Here is a 21,432-nt window from a genome sequence, read left to right on the forward strand (position 1 = left end):
GGGACAATATAATGTCCACAAAATGTCTTATCGGCCCAGGTCTAGACTTCAGATTGGTTGACATAGTTGAGACTCAAAAAATCCAGCCATTTTCTGTTAAAGATGATAGCTGATTGTATCTAATTAAATCACATTAATAATGAAAGGTTAAGAAATGATTTAAATAAAAAATATATACTGTTATCTTACAAATGCATGAAGTATTTAGTTTGTAACTGGAGGAGTGTGTGTTGTACCTGTGCCTGGGCATTAGGCTCCAGTCTTAGCAGACAGCCAACCTGCTGACCCTTGGTCTGGATCACTCCAGCAGACACGTAGTTCTCTGGGTTTGGATCGACATTGTCCAGCAGGGCCGCTCCAAGTCCTAGTAGCTAGAACAACAAAAACAAAAAAAAGATTTCCTGGTGGGCAAGTAGTATTCCCAAAGGGCCACTTGCCAATGGGTTAGGGATGAACAGCATAAACTAAATTCTGGCTAATATCAACTCGAGTTAGTAAAAAAAAATGATTATGAAATGGAACCCAGTGTCTGCCATAAAATTATTATATATGGCATCCCACCACATATGAATCAAACCACCACTAATGGAGTTGGCGCTAGTGGTGAGGATCTTACAGTATAGTCCTCAACAAGAAAGTAAATGTTCTTTTTTTCCTGTTCACTATTTGGATCATTGACCAAAGTTGTGCAATTCATATTACTTTCTATAAAACTATTTAACATAAACATATGCTTATCTTGCTAATACCGTATTTCCTTGAATGGCCGCCGGGCATGCAATATGCGCCTGCCTTGATTTACGGCCGGGCAAGACTCACTCCCCAAATTAATAAGCACATTCTTACTTTTACCGCCGGGTCAAATTTGTTACGTCACAGGTGACCCTTCCCCGGCTATCATTCCAAAACAGCAGAGGAGTTTTTTTGCCTTCACTGTGTGTAAACCAGGGGTCTTGTTCCACAGCCATACAGATCACACTAATGGTTGTGATATAAAACAACTTCAACACTCTTAATAATATGCGCCACACTCTGTGAACCCACACCAAACACATTTCTGGAGAACATATGCCCTGCAACACACCACAAACACAACACAACACCTACCCACAATGCAATGCATCCACGACTCCTGGCTACACCGTCCATACACTCGCTGGCACCAAACCCACCCCCCCTCCGTGCGTTGGTTGGAGGTGGGCGGGGTTGGGGGCACGTGTATAATAGCCATGAGTAACGGATACACGGCATTATGGGTAATCCCTATGCTGCGTTTATAATGTGCCACAGAGCCAATGCTCTCCAGAAATGTGCTTGGTGAGGGTTCACAGAGTGTGGTGCATATTAGTAAGGGTTTAAAAGTTGTTTATATCACAAACATCAGTGTAAAAGGTACGGCTGTTGACCAAGTATGCATTGCAATCTCGTAAAATAAGCAGCGAAATGCATGCGTCCGGTCTACACGCAGACAGCATGGTGTAAAAGTGGGCGCGATGACATGCTGTAGAACAGTGGTCCCCAACCACCAGGCCGCGGATGCAGAATCATTTTATATTAGTATTTCATTTTTGTCACACTCAATTTTTTACTGCATGCCATTGGTAAGCGCAGGGGTGAGAAGAGGTTTTAAAATTATTAGCGCCTGCTTACTTTTACCGCATGCTTTGAATAAGCGCAGGAGTGAGAAGAGGTTTTAAATTAATTAGCGCCCCGGCGGCTATTCAAGGAAATACGGTATTTTTAGTTTAGGAATGAATTCAGTCACACAAAAGATGCAAGTATTTATATATGTACACAAAAATAGCTCATTTTCTTTTTTCTTAAATCTATTTTTGGTTTCCAACTTGCTTGCATGAAAACAATCCGTTACTTTTTTCTTAGGGCTTGGAAGTTTCTGTAGACATTTTTATTTGTATGGTTATTGTGTAATACTACATTAGCATAACTATTGTAAATAGTTCATGTGGATCTGTTGTTTTTTTGAATGTGGTGTTTTTGTGTATGAAAATGTGTATCAAAGCGTTTTTGAAATTGTAGACCCCAGAAAGAATAGTTTACTACTATTGCAGCAGCTAATAGGGACCTTACTAAACCAAAACTCTTATATTCAGGTTATAGGTTACTTTTTTAATCCAGCAGATGGCGAACGATCAATATGAAAACACTCACACAGTATCAGTACACTGTCAATACAGGTAGTAAATGTGCCGTACACTCACTAAGGCGTCCTTTACCCATCACTAGTAAATGGCATCTGACCGCTTAACAAAATAGAGAACACTGCTCTGGGTTGTGTGTATTTCCAATGACTTGAAACATAATTGTAACTATACATATAATTGAATTGCAAAATGTTGGTACATTTTACTGCATTTGACATGTGTAGTGAAAAACCATGTGGAGAGTGGTTATAGGGTCCAGGCAGGGTTAGTGTAAAGACAACTAATGTTACAAATATCAGTAGGTAAGTATGTTGACATACCTTGGCCTTAAGTACTTCTGTGTCCATGCTGTGGTTAGCTTTGAATATCTTTTGTGCTTCTTGTTGAGGCCTAAGGAGAATTGACAAAAAAAACTTTACAAGACGCGCTGCATAATCTGACAAAACTATCAATGGCAGACGCTCACAGGCTCAGCTGTTTCCAACGCTGGAAGAAATCATTTGAGGACATTTCAGTGGGCTGAAAGAATTTGTTGATGGTGACGGGGAGCTTGAGGGTCAAGTTTTGCAGAGCTCCTCCGTATCTGTAACACACAATACATTTGACCTTTGTGGCCTCAGACAATTTAGGGATCTCTATTTGACTCCTGCATAAAACTGTGCTAAATGAAAAAACATTTTTTGGTGGATATTGTTCAGTGTCTCATTTGTGTCCAAAAGACTAGTTTGTGTAAGTGAACCAGAGGGACTCTATTTTACATGATGTACCATGATAGATGGATAGTACTTTATTGATTCTCCTGAAGGAATAAATAAAGTACTATATATCTATCTATCTATCTATCTATCATCTCAGAAATATGTGAGAAATTTGTTGTCAAAATTGGATCTCGAAATGATCATTCACGCGTTAATTTCGTCTCGTATTGACTATTACATTTCTCTTTTCACTCTTTACAACAAGTCAACGCGAAAGAGACTTCAGACTGTACAAAATGCAGCTGCCAGACTTTTGAGCCCATACACCCCCATTCTTCATTCTCCCTTCTCCAGTCTTCATTGGTTTCCAGTTAAATTCCGCATTGAGTTTAAACTTTTAGTCCTGACATTCCGTGCATTGCATGTAGGGCTGGCCGATATATACGATATATCGCAGGTTTGTCTCTGTGCGATACAGAAAATGACTATATAGTAATATTCGAATATACGTTCTCACACAGGACTTTTAGCTGCGAGTGTGTACTTCAGGCTCTCCTCGTTCTTTCCTGTCTCTCATTCTCACAGACAAGCAGGCGCACATTCTTACATACGTCACATACACACCCTCGCAGGGCAGAGAGGTAGCGGCGTGGCTAACGCTAGCTGCTAACGTAGCCGTATGAGAGAAAAGATGGTGCGGATCTGGTAACAAATGAAGGAAGACTTAATTCCCAATAAAAACAGCAGGGTTTCCATCGTCTAGCGTTGGTTCGGCTTCAAGGGGGAATATGTCGAAAAGACAACCGTAATTTGTCAAGTGTGGGGGGGAAAAGCGTTGCTATAAAAATTAGCATTGCTGCTAATATGTAGCATCATTTGAAAAGTCACTCGCTAGAGAATGAAGAGAATTTCATAATCTAGGTAACATACCACATAGTGAAGGACGAATACTATTTCATTTCTTATTATGCAGCTCATTTTTATTTGACACTTAAAATGTCTCTTACTTAGTTGTGATTTCCCTCTCTGCATGAAAGTTTAAAAGTAGCATATATTAATGCAGTATGAAGAAGAATGTTTTAATGTAGACACATAGAATCATCATACTGCTGTGATTATATGCATCAAGTGTTCATTCAAGGCCAAGGCAAAATATCGTAATATATATCGTATATCGCGATATGGCCTAAAAATATCGCAATATTAAAAAAAGGCAATATCGCCCAGCCCTAATTGCATGGTTGGGCCCGTCAGTACATCACTGACTTGCTATGGCCCTACTCTTCACAGCGCAGCCTCCGGTCTTCAGACCAGGTCTGAAGTCCCCAAAACTAATTTTAAAACCCATGGCGACCTGGCATTACAGGCTATAGCTCCCAGACACTGGAATAATTTGCACCAGTCCCGCAAATTATTTACAAATGTTTTAAGAAACATTTGAAAACTTCTCTTGATTAGTAAAGCTTTTAGTTAATTACCTTTTAACTATCAATTTTAATCTACTTTGTATCCATTTTATGATGTTGCCCCTGTTGTTTTGATTGAATTGTTGTTTTACTTCACCTATGTTTTCTACACCGCTTTGTGATTTTATCTGTGAAAAGTGCTTTATAGATAAAATGTACTTACTTACTTACCATAAGTCAATGCGTCACAAAAAATGTTGTTGAAATTATAAGCACATGGATGCTATAGGTCTTTTAAGCCTATGAAAACTAGGTTTGTTTATGTCGACGTGTGGTTAACTTCATCATTATCACTAAGCACCTCGAAACAACAACATCAACGGTATTACTGTCTAGATACACAGCATTACCAGTTACTTCCTGTTCAGGGCAAAATAATATTCAAAATAAAAGCTTTAGATTATTGTATCACAGCAATAATCATTTGTCTCTAGTTCAAGTAACAAATGTGTATACAATGGCTAGTTTCGGCTTCGATTTCGGTTATGTTGACAACCGCTTACGTCAGTCAGCTTGTCCCATGAACAGGTTAATTGTTCAGGAAGTGCCCAAACTTTTCCCCATATTAGTTTAGATAGAACCCACCTGAACTTGATGTTGAGCAGTGGAGCATCAGAAAAGTCAGTCAGACACTCTATGTTGAGGACTTGCTGGATTTGGGCTCCTCCCTCTACCAGTGGCTCCACTGGTTTGGTCTGTACATTGAGCTGTGGCTGGCTGTTACGGACCATTAAATGTCTTCTTACTGGGTCTAAATATTTTAATCAGTGTCACTTATAAAACCTTTGCAACATCAGGCATTTGCAAGAAAACGCTGTCAAAGTGATAGAGACAATTTCTATTTTAAATGGTATAACATCATACTGGTCCACATGTATCCTGCTCGACAGAAATGAAAGGATATGAGACTGCAGCTCTCCTGGACAGCTGACTGTGGTGGTAAAGCTGGCAAATTGCACCGATGTCTTGTTCCCATAGAATAAATACATTCTCCCTACGAAAAAGACAACTTGTTAAACAACACAGTAGGCTCTTGAAATACCACACTAAAAGTGCCTGCCTGGCATTTATTTGGTCATGGATGATCTTTTATGGATCTACGTAATCAATGTATTTCATTTCTACCCGAGTGTCATTTGGTTTTGATTTATTTATTTTATTTTTTCAAGTCAAAACATCAAACGTTAATTTGTAATAATATAGATAACTACTATATTGTGCATGACTGGTTGATGGAGGGTTTTGAAGTTGTTTTAGAGGGCTTTTTAGGGCTACAATGGTAACTCCTATTAACTGCATCTTCCAAGCATTTTTTATCATCTTTAGAATTCTTAAAAAAAAAAAAAAGAAAATAAATGTATGCTCCTGTCTCTCATAATGATTGTGAACGATAGGCAAAATTCCAAAAAAGTGCAGTTCCCCTGTAACTGAATATTATTTGAATATTTGATGCAGCAAACTATTCAATTATTTTGGTCATTTTAACCCTTTCCGAAACCAATATTCCAATACCTAAAATGTAATATTTGCTTGTCACTTTGACTTTTGATGTCAAAGCAGTTTCGATTTCCATCAATCCATTTTCTACCGTTTGTCCCTTTCGGGGTCGCGGCGTTTGCTGGAGCCTAACTCAGCTTCATTCAGGCGGAAGGCAGAGTTCATCCTGGACAAGTCGCCACCTCATCGCAGGGCCAACACAGATAGACAGACAACATTCACACTCACTTTCACACACTAGGGCCAATTTTAGTCTTGCCAATCAACCTCTCCCCAGGTGCATGTATTTGGAAGCGATTTAAGGGGCTTTATTTGTCATACCCGTACACATTTGAACATACACAGTACGAAATTTGGACTTTGTTTGTAAACAATAATACAGGTAGTCAAATCAATTGGCAATTGTTCAATATTATGAGGCGATTATACTGTACATTTGCACGGTCATATCATACAAGTTACAAGCGGCCCTTTGAAGAATTAGAATTAGAAATACTTTATTCATCCCTGAGGGGAAATTAAGATTTTCAGCACAATCCCATTCAAGAGCAGACAAACATTATAGGGAGACAAAACAGGATCGCTGACTGGTATGCCAACTTCCGCAGCCCCTTATAAAAAAGGTTAGAAACAGGTAAACACTGGGAAGGCCTGGGAGAGCGATCATTTTTTCCCATTTTATGATATAATAATTGGGAGTTTTGATTAGCTGTAAAAAAGATTAAGAAAGCAACACTTACACTATTTCAGCATGTGTGTACTCTGTAGTAAATTTATAGAGTAAAAACTATTACACTTTTTTAATTGAAAAAGTCTGAGATGCACCTGTATATTTAGAAAATTTTTTTTATAAAAAAATTATTTAGGGACTGATTTCTTTCGTAAGTATTTATTAATTATATATTATTTTTTGTATAATTATGTGTATCATATGTCCATACTTTAGGGACTGTATATTAAACAGAGAAGTGTTACACACTAAATAGACCCAGATGGTGCATTGGTAATGACCAAACGTTTATTTATCTACTCAAGCAGTATAGTTACTCACCGAGATTTTGACGATATTCGGACTTGATGCCAATCTGTAGAAGCTGATTTTCAAACAGAACTCCATTGTTCTTACACACAAACCTGTTAGATGATAAAAATCTTAATTGAAATGATAACTCATGGAAAAGCAAGCAAACACCACAACAATGACACATAGTGATTGATGCCAGGGTGGGTTCAGTATAAGGGTAAAACCAGATCCACAGGAAAACTTTTTCCCCTGGGAGCACCTGGTTAAAATTATCATGCTATATGGATTAGTGCGTTACTTTGTTCCTAACATTATAGCGCCATAGGCCCATCTTGTCTGATGAGGGGCTAACAATGGTTAGCATCCAGGTTGCCAAAGCCTGAAGGATATTATTAGTTTTGAATTCTGTTTTTCAGGTGAGATGAAGGCAAGAGAACAAACTACTACCACTTTTTAAGATGGGACAAAAAAAAAGTACAGTGAAGCATTTGTAGTGATCATGGACATGTAAAAAGAAGTTATCCACCATAAAATCAAGTTACATCCTCACAGATTAAGACATCTGACCAATTTTGTTATTGAAGTCAACAGTAGCCATATTGAACTATGCAGCGGGAACAGAAACGCAGGTACTTTTATTCCGATAATACCGCAACAATAAAATAATATCCATATCTGGGTCCATGATTATCATCACACGTTTGTTAGTAGCTATGACTCGTACTTTCCTGTGGCGGCATCATTTTTCCGTCCACGCATGACGCAATAGCATCTGCGCAACATTTATTAGTGTTATTTTGTTTAGTTTTTCGGTATGTTTTACTTTTATAGCTGAAACCTCTATTTTTCATACCAAGATGGCGCTGCGGATGGCACCACAGTATTGTGCTCTCTTGTAGTTGTTTCGTTTTAATTTGTTTCTTACATTGAACAAGGAGAACAGTATACCAAGTCAAATTCCTTGTGTGTTAAACATACGTGGCCAACAAAGTTGATTGTGATTCAAAAGAAGCAACACACACTTGAAATGATCATCTGTTAGACGGAGGAAGTCTAAACATTTTCCGAGGGTCATAGAAAAACCCTAACGGGCCCCTCTAAAGTTGACAACATTGGTACTTACTTCATAGTTTTGGGCCTAAAAATGTTGTCCAAAGGTAAAATTCCTCCCAAAATAGACAGTTTTGGTTTCAGGCGTGTTTTTAACGAGTTTCAGCACATTTTGAAACGGCCATTTTTAGATCCAAAATGTGGGCGGTTACTGCATCAACCCGCTGACGTCACCCACAGAACACTAGAGGCAATTGGATAGTCTTTTGGTAGCATCTTCATCCCGAATCACATCGTTTTCGCGCATATTTTAAAAGAATTAGCAAATATGGCTGCTAGATGCATTGTTGGAGGTTTTAGCAATACAAAAAAGAAGGTGGGTCAGCTCGTATACATTTCCAAATGATGGGAATATGAGGACGTTATAAACCTCCCCAGTGAAATTGACTCACACAAATTGTACAGACCAGGAGAGAGGACTGTAATTTGCGGTGATCAATTTAATGATTCTGACTTTGAATAAGAAAGGTATTGGTCAAAGTTTGGATCGAGAAAAATTTAAAGACTCAGACCAAATGTAGTACTGAAAATCAGGAACACCCTTGAGGAAAGAAAGACTGAGTCAGGAAATCCGGAAAAAGGGAGAAAGAAGTGAAGACCTGGCGCTTAAAAAATGAGATAAGGTAATGTTAAAGTACCAATGATTGTCACGCACACACTAGGTGTGGTGAAATTTGTCCTCTGCATTTGACCCATTCCCTTGTTCACCCACCGGAAGGTGAGGGGAGCAGTGAGCAGCAGCGGTGGCTACGCCCGGGAATCATTTTGGTGATTTAACCCCAACCCTTGATGCTGAGTGCCAAGCAGGGAGGTAATGGGTCCAATTTTTATAGTCTTTGGTATGACTCGGCCGGGATTTGAACTCACGGCCTACCGACCTACCACAAGGCCACTGAGCAAGTTAGGTAAACTGCTAGTATTCTTTTTTTCTCATCTTCTACTGATATTTTCCTCAAGATATTTGGGGAAATGCTGAAAGAGCATAAAACAAAGGTTCTGGTGTTTAGTGAAGAGAAGATGTTAGAGAAAGGAAGTCTGGAAATGGAGATTCGTTGATACAAATGTTAGGGGAATACAAATAAAATCTACCGGTATTATAATTATAATTATTACTTCTTACTTGCTCACAATGTTAACTACATCAGTTTTGAAGTAATCATGGACCCAGGCAACAAAAACAAGCAAAATATGTGATTAAAATTCAAATGTAATATGCTTTTCTGCACACTGTCTATGCGGGGAAATGGGCTTTAGTTCTGCGGATGATGGCCCACCAAGAGGGGGCGGCATGTCAAGTCTGGTGATGGGAAGGGGGCGTTCAAAGTACATTTACTGGTAGTTATCTACTGATTACTCAAACTAATTGATATTACGGGAAATGGCCGGCAGATTAATTTCCAGAAGCAAACAATACATTAAGAGAGCTTGTTAGTAAAATGTTGGCCATCCTTGAGGATGTGTGCGGATTACATTTATACGTTTTGTATATTAAAAATACTCAAACCAACCCAATGTAGATCAATATATGCAAACATCAACATCTTCCAACGCACAATAATGTAATATTTAACGTCATTTATTTTATTTCTAGACAATTCCAATTCAATAAAAATAAAAATATAAAAAATCAAATAATCAAGGGGAAAAATATATATATCTTCTCTGACAAGACAGAGTGCATGCACATAAAGAAAAAGCTTACTTGTTAAGAAGTTCATCAGCCTCAGACATAGGGGGAGCAGGATCCTCAGAGGGAGGAGCAGAGCTGAAAGACCACAAGACGCAAGGACGGAGAGACAGACAACAGAAAAAGGAGAGTCATAGATGTGTGTGAAGAAAAAGAAGACATCCACACAACACATGCACACAGGCAATGCGATGCAGATTTGTTAAGAAGAATAGAAGAGAAGAGGAAAAGGGATAAAATGCAGAAACGGTTAGTAACAGCATACAAAAATATTAATTACAAATACTAGCAGTATGTATTTGGACATTTTCTGATACAAATTGAATGAGCTAAAAAAGATGCTAATATTCGGCTTTGACAAGGTCATCATTTTACATGCAACACAGACAACACCCTGCAAAGACAAATATATAAAATAATGTAAAATCAGGACTTAAAATGTTTGCATTTGCAGTTTAATTGAATCTGGAACCAATAGAATAGAAAATGGGTAACTTTCCAAATACATTCAGACTGCACTCTACCACAGGCACAGTTCACATAACTAAAGCAGTGCAGTACACACATGTGTAGTAGCTTGATGCCAATTACTGCTTTGGTGTGCAAAATACGTTCGTGGTTTTTTTTTCTTCCTGTTGTGGAATGTTATTGTATAGACGTCGAGTTGCAGTGCATGTACTCAGAAATGTGTTTTGTTCTATTGTCTATGTTGTGCATTTAGTGGCCTAAACAAATATCTATAGCCCTTAAACTTTACCACATTTTGTCACGATGCGACAAACAAATACGATTGGAATTTATGTGAAAGACCAACACAAAGTGGCACCACTTGTGAAGAGTAAAGAGTGATACATATGATTTTGTAAATAGTTTTTTGTTTTTTTTACAAAAAAAACAAAACACAAAAAACTGATGTACAACAGTAATTAGCCCCTATAATTCAATCATTTGTGGTATCGCCTTTTGCTGCCATTAAGCTCCAAGTCTTTTGGGGTTAGTATATACCAGCTATACACATTGAGGCTGACATTTGTGCAACAACAGCTAGTGTTTTTAAAACAAACAGCAGTTTTCAGACATTGCCGCATATTCTCTATTGGATTTAGGGCTGGACTTTGACTGGGCCATTCTAAAACATGCATATGTTTCCTTTTAAACCATTCTATTGCAGGTCATTATCCTGCGAGAAGGCAAACCACCGCCCCAGCCTCAAGTCCTTTGCAGACTCCAAAAAGTGTCCTTTCAAGATTGCACTGTATTTGACTACAGACATCTTTTATCAACTTTTACTATTTTTCCTGTTCTTGCTCAAGAAAACTTGGTTCCTGGTTTTCTTTCAACTATAAGCTTTCCTCTTGCCAATGTTCCATCAAGGCAAGATTTGTGTAGTGCAGTTTCCTCCACCTAGGCTGTGGTTCTCTGCATTTTAACCTTAAGTAGCCTTTTAGTTGCATCTCTGCTCTTTGATCTCTTCGTTCGGCCTGTGTGTTTAGGTAGACGACCGTGTCAAGATGAGACAAATCTTTATTGTAACCTATCCCTTAGGGGTGTGAATCTCTGGGCACCTAACAATTGGATCCGATTCCAATTCCTGGGTTGACGATACAATTCAAAATTGATTCTCGATTCAAACCGATTCTCGCAAGATATTATTTAGTATAATTATAATGTTGTCTGCCTCTCTCATTCTGGTAGCACACGGAGATGGCCTAAAAACGTATTTTTTTAAAATGGATTCTCATAATCGATTTTTTAAAATTATTCATAGATTTAGAATTGTGGTGAATAAGAATCGCAAATCGGATGTGAATCGATTTTTTTGTGCTCAGCTACTAACTCTGCTTTAAAATGTTCCACAACTTTATCTCTGACTTGGGTGGTGTGTTCCATGTACTTGTGTTTGCTCCCCAATATTATCAAAACAAACCTCTGTGGCTATCAAACCAGCTGTATTTATACTAAAATTATTAGATTACTGTAGACTAATTAATAAATCGCATCAACATTTGACAACAATTAGGCAACCTTTAAAGAATTTGGAGTAAAGGTGGATGAATTCATTTGCATACCACACCATTCAGTTCTTTATTGGTTAAAAAAAAAAAGAAGTTAAAATCATATGTTTCATTTTCCTTGTACTTCACTATTTGTGTGCTGCTTTGTGTTGGCATTTCACTCAATGAAGATCTGCAATCTGTATTATTGGTCACTCATTCTTAGTTTTTAATTACATCTTACTTTTGCTACTGTATGTAAAAATCTGCACTGCAACCACTTAATTTATGTTACATTGCACTAATATGTAATTTACTGATAAAATATCCCTTCTTGGTGAATAGCTCCTTGAGACATTTGTGATTAAGGGATATATAAATAAACTTTGATTTATTGAATTAAATCTTGACAAATTCTGGATTTTTTTATGCAAATCTAAAGTGAATGTGTCAGCAAGCTACTTATTAACAGAAACATACATGAACAACATTCTACGATATCAATGACATTATGACAGTTTGATGGTGCCATAATAGTGCTTTTCTAGCTAATGTCTGTAGTTTACTACAAGGCCCTTACTCCGAGTCACAAGAACCCTCCACCAATAGGGAGTCAGAGGTCTCGGTGGGCTGTTCCAGATCTCTGTCAATGTCCAATCATGGTATAGGTCGGAGGACAGACGCACACAGACACACACAAGCACGCAGGAAAATAGAGAGAAGGAAAGGAGAGAAAAAGACCAAAGAGTCACATACACAGTAAGTTCAAATGAACAGACAAGTAAAGTAGACCTGCCAACCAAGGAGTAGTCCGCATTAACTCTCACTAAGAATCTTATGAAAAACAATTCAATAATCTGCTGACAACATTCAGTACGGCATTTTGGATACAATGTTCGGCGTGTGTTAAATAATATATATTACACAACACAAAGAACTAGTTCACACACATTCGAGGCACCCAAAACCCTTCGGAGTGACAGGATCTGCACCACTGAAATTAATTTAGCGGCAGAAGGTCAGCTGCGCGGTATCAAACACTTCTAAAGTAAATATGTACAACATATATGGGCAGGATGGATCTCAAAAAAATAAAACATTGTCAACTGTTTGATTTTTTTTTTTATCAATAAGGAATCGTTCCTAATAAAAATTAGGATTAATACAAAAATTTTTTTTTTTTTGACAACCTAATTCCTATTAACTTCCTTTGGCAAGATTGACATGTCCATCTATCTGTACAAGTATTCATTGACATCACTATAAAATAAAACGTAATTTTTAAGAATTGCAAAGATACATATATACATATTTTAAACCTGACTAATATCTAAATACATTTTTCTCCGGGTTGACAGGTCCCTCTATATTGGACAAAGATAGAGCAAAGTACAGCATGTCAAGTCAACCATCACACATAATTCACAATTACAGTAGTTGAAAAAGCAGTCTTACTGGACAAACATATAACACCAAAAAACTGTTTGAGGACAACAACGTGACAGAATCTATGATCCTCTTTATGGTCCAAAACCCTTTTTGAGAGGCTTGGTTTAAAATAACCTTTAAATATGTTCAGCAACTAAGTTCCCACTTTCTACATTAATTTTAAATTCAAGGTTCACTACACAAAAGAGAACTTGAAACATGGCCAATAAACACAGATCCCTGAATTGGATTACTTAAAATATACACAGAGGAGGTAATGTAACATTTTCTTAACTAGCTAACCAACAACACAATTAGGCTTGAAACCACACACAGTATTCAAAAGGCTCTACAGCAGTTTATACTGGACTTTGTCTGAGAGACCACAATGGAGTCTACATTTGCTCATTCGATTGACTTTTTACCTTAGGAAACCATCATCATTCACTGCAGTAGATTGACTTTTTACCTTAGGAAACCATCGTCATTCACTGCAGCAGAAGGTGCAGCGGGCCCTGCTTCAGAAAACACATCCACCAGTAGGCTACCGGCACTGGTTGGAGCCGTGCCAACAGGAGGTCCAGAACGAATGCCGAGGAGGTCTGCTGATGGTGATGGGGTGGACTGGAAGAAAGGTTACACTTAAATCACTTATTTTAGTAAGATGTTAGAAAGACAAATACTTGCTATTAGTAGAGGTTACATGTCAAGGGCCCTTCAAAGGAGAAAAAATAACTAGTTGGACTACAACTGGCGGACTTGTGCAAAGCTTTAATATCTATGGAGATATCCGCTGACGTCACCAATTGGAGAAACATCACAAATGGGGCAGATTCTAAACGGCTCATTTGGAGGAAGTATGAAGGAAGGCAAGATTATTTTAAAACCATCTCCACAATGCCACCATGGTTTTGATATCAAATGTGCAGGACTTATGCAGATTCCAAATACACAAAACAGGTACCAATCGAGAAGAATGGTTGGTTTGGGATAATAGGTATCCTTTAAGACCTAAAAATGTCACTTATTTGACATTTGCTTTTTGAAAGAGACAATCTAGAGGGTCTGAACACTCACTAATGACTAAATATAGCCGCTAAGTTGGCAACACTGATCCCTTTTCCTCGTTCTGATGGCTCAGGTGCCTACGAGTGTTGAAGCAGAGGTACCATCCTGCATCCAACATTGACATCCTGCAATCAGACAGCTCCGCTACAATATAGTGGGATATTATCTACAATATGTTAATGAGGGTAGCAGGTGGTGCTGACTCTAATTGTGACGGTCAATATATATTATACAAGTAAAATTATGTTTTAGATTGTATTTAAACATGAAGTGAATTAGAGCTGTCTTAAAATAGTCAGAGAGCTGACTTGGATGAATCTGATAGGACTATCAACCTCACAGTCAACTGATATTAATATTTGATGGATTTGATTGACTTGTGAGACAATGACAGCTGCTGGATTCATAGCTACAGCACTATTTTTCCCCCGCAAATGTTCACCATCAAACAACTTCAACATTATTTACAATGTAAAGCAGACAAAAGAGATCTGACAGTTAGAGGAGTGAATGCTGGATTGTGTGTACTGGTCTGCGTGTGTGACTGCAACTCAAAGTAGGCCGCAGAAAGTCTGCTTACAGCATTGGAGGCAGCCATTGCTGTTGTGTCGGGGCCCCGTTCACCGCCCCCATTCAGCTCCCCGCCTTCCCGTTTGTTGTCTTCAAGGTCTGTCACGGACACTGCACCAGGACCCTTCTTCTTCTTCAGCTTAGCCAAGATTGAAGATTCTCTCTCTGGGAAAGGAGGCATCTCCTCCAAAACGGTTGCCTAAAAAAACATGAAAATTTATGGAATGTTGACTTCAAAAATGTCAGGAAAGAAAAAGAGACAGAGGAGGCCAAAGCAAAACGCTAGTCATCTAGGTTGCACAAATGCCCAAAAGTGAACCAGAAAACTAGAGGTTCTAGAGGTCGTATCGGTCAAAAATCTGAGAATCAATGTGCTGGACTAATATTCTAATTTTGAGAACAAGTAACATTTATTTGTCTATTTCATGTCAGTTACAGGTTTCTGAAAGAAAAAAGGCCCTGCTGTCCAAAATACAAATGTCCTGCAATGGATTCTGGCTTTTAGGAGGTTAACAACACCTTGTAAGTCTTACTTTCCCAAATGGCTCTTCCTAAATTCAAACAAGCAATGTGTCTACACTGGTCCAAGTTCCTCTATACAACAAGAGCGCTTTGCTGTTTTTAAAAGCTTGTTTACTGCAAAAGAGCTATTCAAAGATATGACAGCGCTAAAATGATTTTAGAAATGTTCTGCAAAAATGTAAGTCCCTTCCAAGTTTTGAACTGAACCCAGGTGCCGGTCTGGTATCATTCCTAGACCGGATTTGAAGTAAATATTTTTGTGTTGGAGTGTTTCGACCCCTCCACTCATTTAATTGTCCCCCTGCATATTGTTAAAACAAAATTAACTCAATTAAAAATACTATATCTTACTACATATTACACAAATTAGCTTTATCTCTGAAAACACAAATCGTATATTTTGATGTTCTGTTCAGATATATCAGCATATACTGATACATTGGATTGGTTAGCATATTTGAAGCAGAAAATGGATCAATCTGCCCTTGCAATCTTCAATTGCTATGTATTCGACCACCTTTTGACACTCTTAGTCTTTAGATCAAACTGAAACTTTTAGTTTGAATAGTTACCCAGTAGCTTTTCTGATGCTCATTGCAACTTTACGGATGGGTTGTTTTTTCCCCCCTCCATTTTCAATATTAAACAAAATTGCATCCAACAAGAACTAACCAAGACATCGGTGCTGGCAATAGAAGAGAGCTTCAAATACTCCACAGCACGCTGCTGCAGTTCTACATCAGAGTTACGAATCTGGCTGTCGCAGCGCAGAACCTCCTGGATTGTAGTCTTAGTCTCTGGGAACAAGTTGATGAATTTGATGTAGGCTGACAGCAGCAGGGCACGAGTAGGCACAGAGCACAAATGGAACTTGGAGTGAAGGAGATTGAACTGGACCAAGGGGCTAGAAAAAACAACAAGTTACTCTTAGTGTTGCTAACGAAATATTATGCTGTTATTGAGGTTTAAAAAAAAAAAAAAAAAGAAGAAAGAAAAAAAAGACACCTGGAACGGGGGTCACCAGCAATGAGATTACCAAATTCTCCCAGAATGTATCCTCCAACCTTCACCATGTTTTCATGACAGGCAGGGGCCTGAAGGGCCTGAAAGAAAGAACCACTTATATTACATGCCATGATAACATGATTAAGGGCTATACAAATAAATATTGATTGATAACAGCAGGAACATCCTTGTGCAGTAAAACCTCTTAAATTGACATCTCTTGAATTAGCCAACTCACGCCGACATTAGCAGTTGTAAACACAACCCAAAAAAATATTGTATGCACATTTATCAATTAAATCAATGACAAGGAGAATTTGGAAAATATTTTTGAACCTACAGCAGTTTGGTGACTTTACCTATCCCTAATGTCTGCATTGACAGTTCAATGTCGGTTATTCCACCTTTTACACCACCCCCACTTCAAACACTAGAGTGCATGCATTAACAACACACTTTCAGAAGGTCAACACTCTTCAATTGCTATGCACAGGCCTATTTACAACTGATCTGAGTAGGGTTGTGCAGTATACCGGTATTAGTATAGCACCGCGATACTAGTTCATTATTTTCGGTACTATACCGTCCTTGAAACGCCCCTGCGCCCGCATCGAAGTCACGTCATGACATTGATGGATTACGAGTAGAGGATCGCGTTCGGCGGCACACAATCACAGAATACTTACAAGCAGACAGTGTGTAGACAGAAAAGAGAGAATGGACGCATTTTGACTTAAAAACTAACTATAAAGGTGAAGTTATAACACTGAAACGCCCTAAGGAAGATGTGCTTTAAGACATGCCTAGCTAGCTAACGACTAACGTCCATCCATCATGGCGACAAATAAAGTGAGTTTCTTACAAGTATCATCTCTGCAGGACGAGGAATAGCTAAACACGCTTCACAGCACACCGTAGCTCAACGGCATCAAATTATAAAAAGAAAAGCCATTGGTGGATCTATACCTAACATCCGCTGTAATGATATGAACAAGTACAGGCGCGTATCTAGTCGATACTACTATGATTACGTCAATACTTTTGCCATCACAACATCTTCTTTCGTAAAGTTTATATTATGTTTATAAACTCAGGAAATATGTCCCTGGACACACGAGGACTTTAAATATGACCAATGTATGACCCTGTAACTACTTGGTATTGGATTGAATTTGTGGTATCATCCAAAACTAATGTAACGTATCAAACAACAGAAGAATAAGTGATTAAAGTTAAAGTACCAATGATTGTCACACACACTAGGTGTGGTGAAATTTGTCCTCTGCATTTGACCCATCCCCTTGATCACCCACTGGGAAGAGAGGGAAACAGTGGGCAGCAGCGGTGCCGCGGCTGGGAATCATTTATGGTGATTTAACCCCCAATTCCAACCCTTGTTGCTGAGTGCTAAGCAGGGAGGCAATGGCTCCCATTTTTATAGTCTTTGGTATGACTCGGCCAGGGTTTGAACTCACAACCTGCCGATCTCAGGGCGGACACTCTAACCACTAGGCCACTGAGTAGGTTATTACATTTTAACAAAAGTGTAGATAGAACATGTTAAGAGAAACTAAGCAGATATTAACAGTAAATGAACAAGTAGATTAATAATTAATGTTCTACCACTTGTCCTTAATAATGTTGACAAAATAATAGAATGATAAATGACACAATATGTTACTGAATATGTCAGCAGACTAATTGGGAGCCTTTCTTTGCTTACTTACTACTAAAAGACAAGTTGTCTAGTATGTACACTATTTTATTTAGGGACTTAACTGCAATAAGAAACATATGTTTGATGTACCTAAATATTTTTAGTTATAATACAGCCAATAATTTATTAAGAAAAGTACCGAAAAGAATAGAAATATGTTTCGTTCCGGTACCGAAACCAAAATCTTGGTATCGTTACAACACAAGGTCTGAGGTTCCTTAACTGTTTAGAGGTCTCTTTTAAATTGCACATATTTCCTTTCCTGCACAGGTTATGTACATTTCTTTATAGAAGGATGACTCTATTTTTATGTTCAATTGCACACATTAAAGTTTGTAATTTGTTTACTCTGAATCATATAAGAGACCTTTTAAATCTGGTTTCGGGTTTATTATACGCGGAAGGGAGGGTAAGGGATACAGCGGTCATATTTTTACAGTTTATTGTAACTAATGACTTGCATTATGCTACTGGATGTCTTGAATTTCCGTCGGGATCATTGAGTATCTATCTATCCATCTATATAGGGGGAGTCATGAAGTCATTGTGTCTATTGCGCCCATATAACCCATTAAAAAAAAACATTAAAAAGTGTCAACAATACTCCACTTATGTTTAGTGATCTTTTTAGTGAATTTGTGAACTTTTTAGAGCGCTTTATAAGCTGAATAGAGTGACTTCTATTGGGTCCATTGTTGGCTGACTTTTGAAAACAAGTTAGAGTATATAAAAAAAACAAACGTGTGCTTGTTTTACATAGGTATTGTGAATGATGAGCAAAATACTTTCCGCACTATAAGGCGCATCTAAAAACCTAAAATTTTCTCAAAAGCTGACAGTGCGCCTTATAATCCGGTGCGCTTTATATATGGACCAATATTGAGCAACAACATGTCTCACAACTACGGTAAGCAGCCACCGATTTCATTTTCCTCCATAGGAGAAGAAGCACAAGGTGCATGCTGGGATATATGGCTGTGCCGTTTCATTTCCATTTGTGTTATGTAAAGACCCCAAAATGGCTCCTATTGAAAGACATGATTTCAGGAAAGCAGGAATTGTCACTGAACTGCTAGACAGCAGCAGCGACACTGACTCCATTAAAGATGTCTCGAAATAGTGCAAAGCAATAACAATATATCAATTACTCAACATTGCTCAAACGTTAATGTCACACAACACAACACACAAAATAAACAGGTAAAGCCCACTTTATTAAGTTATCCCTCATCCATGAATCCCTCAAATTCTTCTTCTTCAGTGTCCAAATTAAACATGCCACAAGAGGTCTTGCAACTACGATATCAGCAGTCTACCTAATTTCCCCCGTAGAAGAAGAAGTGTGCTTCTTCTACAGTAAGCAGCCGCCTACCTTATTTTCCCTTGTAGAAGAAGCGCTTGGTGCATGCTGGGATATATGACTGCGGGAGGCGTGCCGAGTTTAAACTCAAGGCGATCAGTCACACAGTAGAACACGGGAATAGAGCAGCAGCGAGAGATTAACATTAACAGCAGCGACACTGACTCGTTTAATGACGACTTCGACGAGACGTAGCCAGGAATTTTGGATGCTGTATTCGCCCAACTGTTTGATTCGAACACTGAAGAAGAAGAATTTCAGGGATTCGTGGATGAGGAATAACTTAATAAAGTGAGCTTTACATGTCTATTTTGTGTGTTGTGTTGTGTGACATTATCGTTTGAGCAACGTTGAGTTATTGATATATTATTGCTTTGCACTATTTCGAGTGTTACTATATTGTCATTGCACTAACGTTTGATTTACCGTAACAGTATCAGACTTTTTTTTACGTTTTTATTGAATCAGGGAAAAAAATAACAAAACAGCTGTTTATTCATTTTGGGATTGAACGGAGTTGTCAGAACGCTGGTTTGTAATCTATTAATTAAGTTTGACTGACCTATCTGACTGTTTTGTTATAAGTAAATGATAAATGGGTTGTACTTGTATAGCGCTTTTCTACCTTCAAGGTACTCAAAGCGCTTTTACACTACTTCCACATTTACCCATTCACACACACATTCACACACTGATGGAGGGAGCTGCCATGCAAGGCGCCAACCAGCACCCATCAGGAGCAAGGGGGAAGTGTCTTGCTCAGGACACAACGGACGTGACGAGGTTGGTTCTAGGTGGGATTTGAACCAGTGACCGTCGGGTAGCGAACGGCCACTCTCCCACTGCGCCACGCCGTCCCCGTTGACATTCCCTTTAGCGCAGCTCCATCTAAAGGGTGCATAACGTAACCCCAGCCTCTACTGTAGCATCTATTCTATGCGCCTTATAATGCGGTGCGCCTTATATATGAACAAAATATTGAAATAGGCCATTCATTGAAGGTGCACCTTATTATCCGGTGCACCTTAGTGCGGAAAATACGGTACATGAAAACATTTCAGGTCCCCTCTAAAGCACTCATCCTTTTTACAAAGCTTCTATTCAAGTCAGTTTCAAGAATGTAGAACTGAATCCATTCATTTCCTACCGCTTGTCTTTTTTGGGATCGCGGGGGTCGCTGGAGCCTAATTGTTTATCTCAGGATATCTCATTAAAGTAGGTCTTCACATATTTTTCATGACAGTAACCCTAATAATGTTAACTCAATGAACAATCCTACCGCTCAGCTCACTCAGAAGTTCTCGGCTCATTGCCGAACATCTGGAGTTTCCTTTTCATCCCATAAGCTCGTTTTGATTAGAAAGTTGTTAAAGTTGGCACATAGTTGCTAAGTCATACTGCCACGCTTTACTTTTTGAAAACTCTCGCCATTTCAGTGCCGTCCTTGCTCTTTTTACAGTCCATGTTTTTGATTTGTACTCTCTCACAAGCTCTGCATGAGCCAGACTGACGTGTTGTATAGTAACGATTTGCTGTACGTTAGAAAAAAATCCGTCAGTGCAGGCAGGAGGGACAGCGTCCAATACAACTTCCTGCTTGTGGCTTGCATACTTGCCAACCCTCCCGATTTTCCCGGGAGACTCCCAAATTTCAGAGCCCTTCCGGAAAGTCTCCAGGGGCAACCATTCTCCCGAATTTCTCCCAATTTCCACCTGGAGAACTATATTGGGAGCGTGCCTTAAAGGCACTGCCTTTAGCGTCCTCTACAACTTGTCGTCACGTCCGCTTTTCCTCCATACAAACAGCGTGTCGGCCCAGTCACAAAATATATGCGTCTTTTACACACACATAAGTGAATGCAATGCATACTTGATCAAAAGCCATGCAGGTCACACTGAGGGTTTATACGGCCTATAAACAACTTTAACAATGTACACCCGCCCCCCTACATTGTAAAGATGGGTTTCTATGTTGGTTGTTTGTTCCATTTTATTTTATAATTAAGTCCACCATGTTTACATGGTTAAGTTTTTAGTTATGTTACCTTGATTTCAGCTATGGTGTCATTTTGAACATTGTTTTGTCTGTATATTATATGTGTAATATTTGAATGATGATAAATTA

The 21,432-nt window shown here is 38.6% G+C and overlaps 1 protein-coding gene across 5 annotated transcripts in view; it reads right to left on the reverse strand.

Annotated features, from left to right (window-relative positions):
* LOC133541684 (AP-2 complex subunit alpha-2-like) overlaps positions 1-21,432 on the reverse strand; it is a 45,451-nt gene that overhangs the window by 3,158 nt on the left and 20,861 nt on the right. For 2 of the 5 annotated variants that reach the window (XM_061885226.1, XM_061885225.1), the window contains exons 11-18: positions 16,232-16,329; positions 15,899-16,130; positions 14,715-14,903; positions 13,536-13,690; positions 12,219-12,281; positions 9,660-9,722; positions 6,875-6,957; positions 5,047-5,320 (exon numbers count right to left, since the gene is read on the reverse strand). In XM_061885226.1, coding sequence (XP_061741210.1) covers positions 5,097-5,320; positions 6,875-6,957; positions 9,660-9,722; positions 12,219-12,281; positions 13,536-13,690; positions 14,715-14,903; positions 15,899-16,130; positions 16,232-16,329 — 1,107 coding nt within the window. In that variant the 3' untranslated portion in view covers positions 5,047-5,096. The other 3 variants (XM_061885228.1, XM_061885229.1, XM_061885227.1) reach the window with 3 other exon arrangements.

The sequence above is a fragment of the Nerophis ophidion genome, linkage group LG23 (genome assembly GCF_033978795.1).
Source record: "Nerophis ophidion isolate RoL-2023_Sa linkage group LG23, RoL_Noph_v1.0, whole genome shotgun sequence".
Classification (NCBI taxonomy): domain Eukaryota; kingdom Metazoa; phylum Chordata; class Actinopteri; order Syngnathiformes; family Syngnathidae; genus Nerophis; species Nerophis ophidion.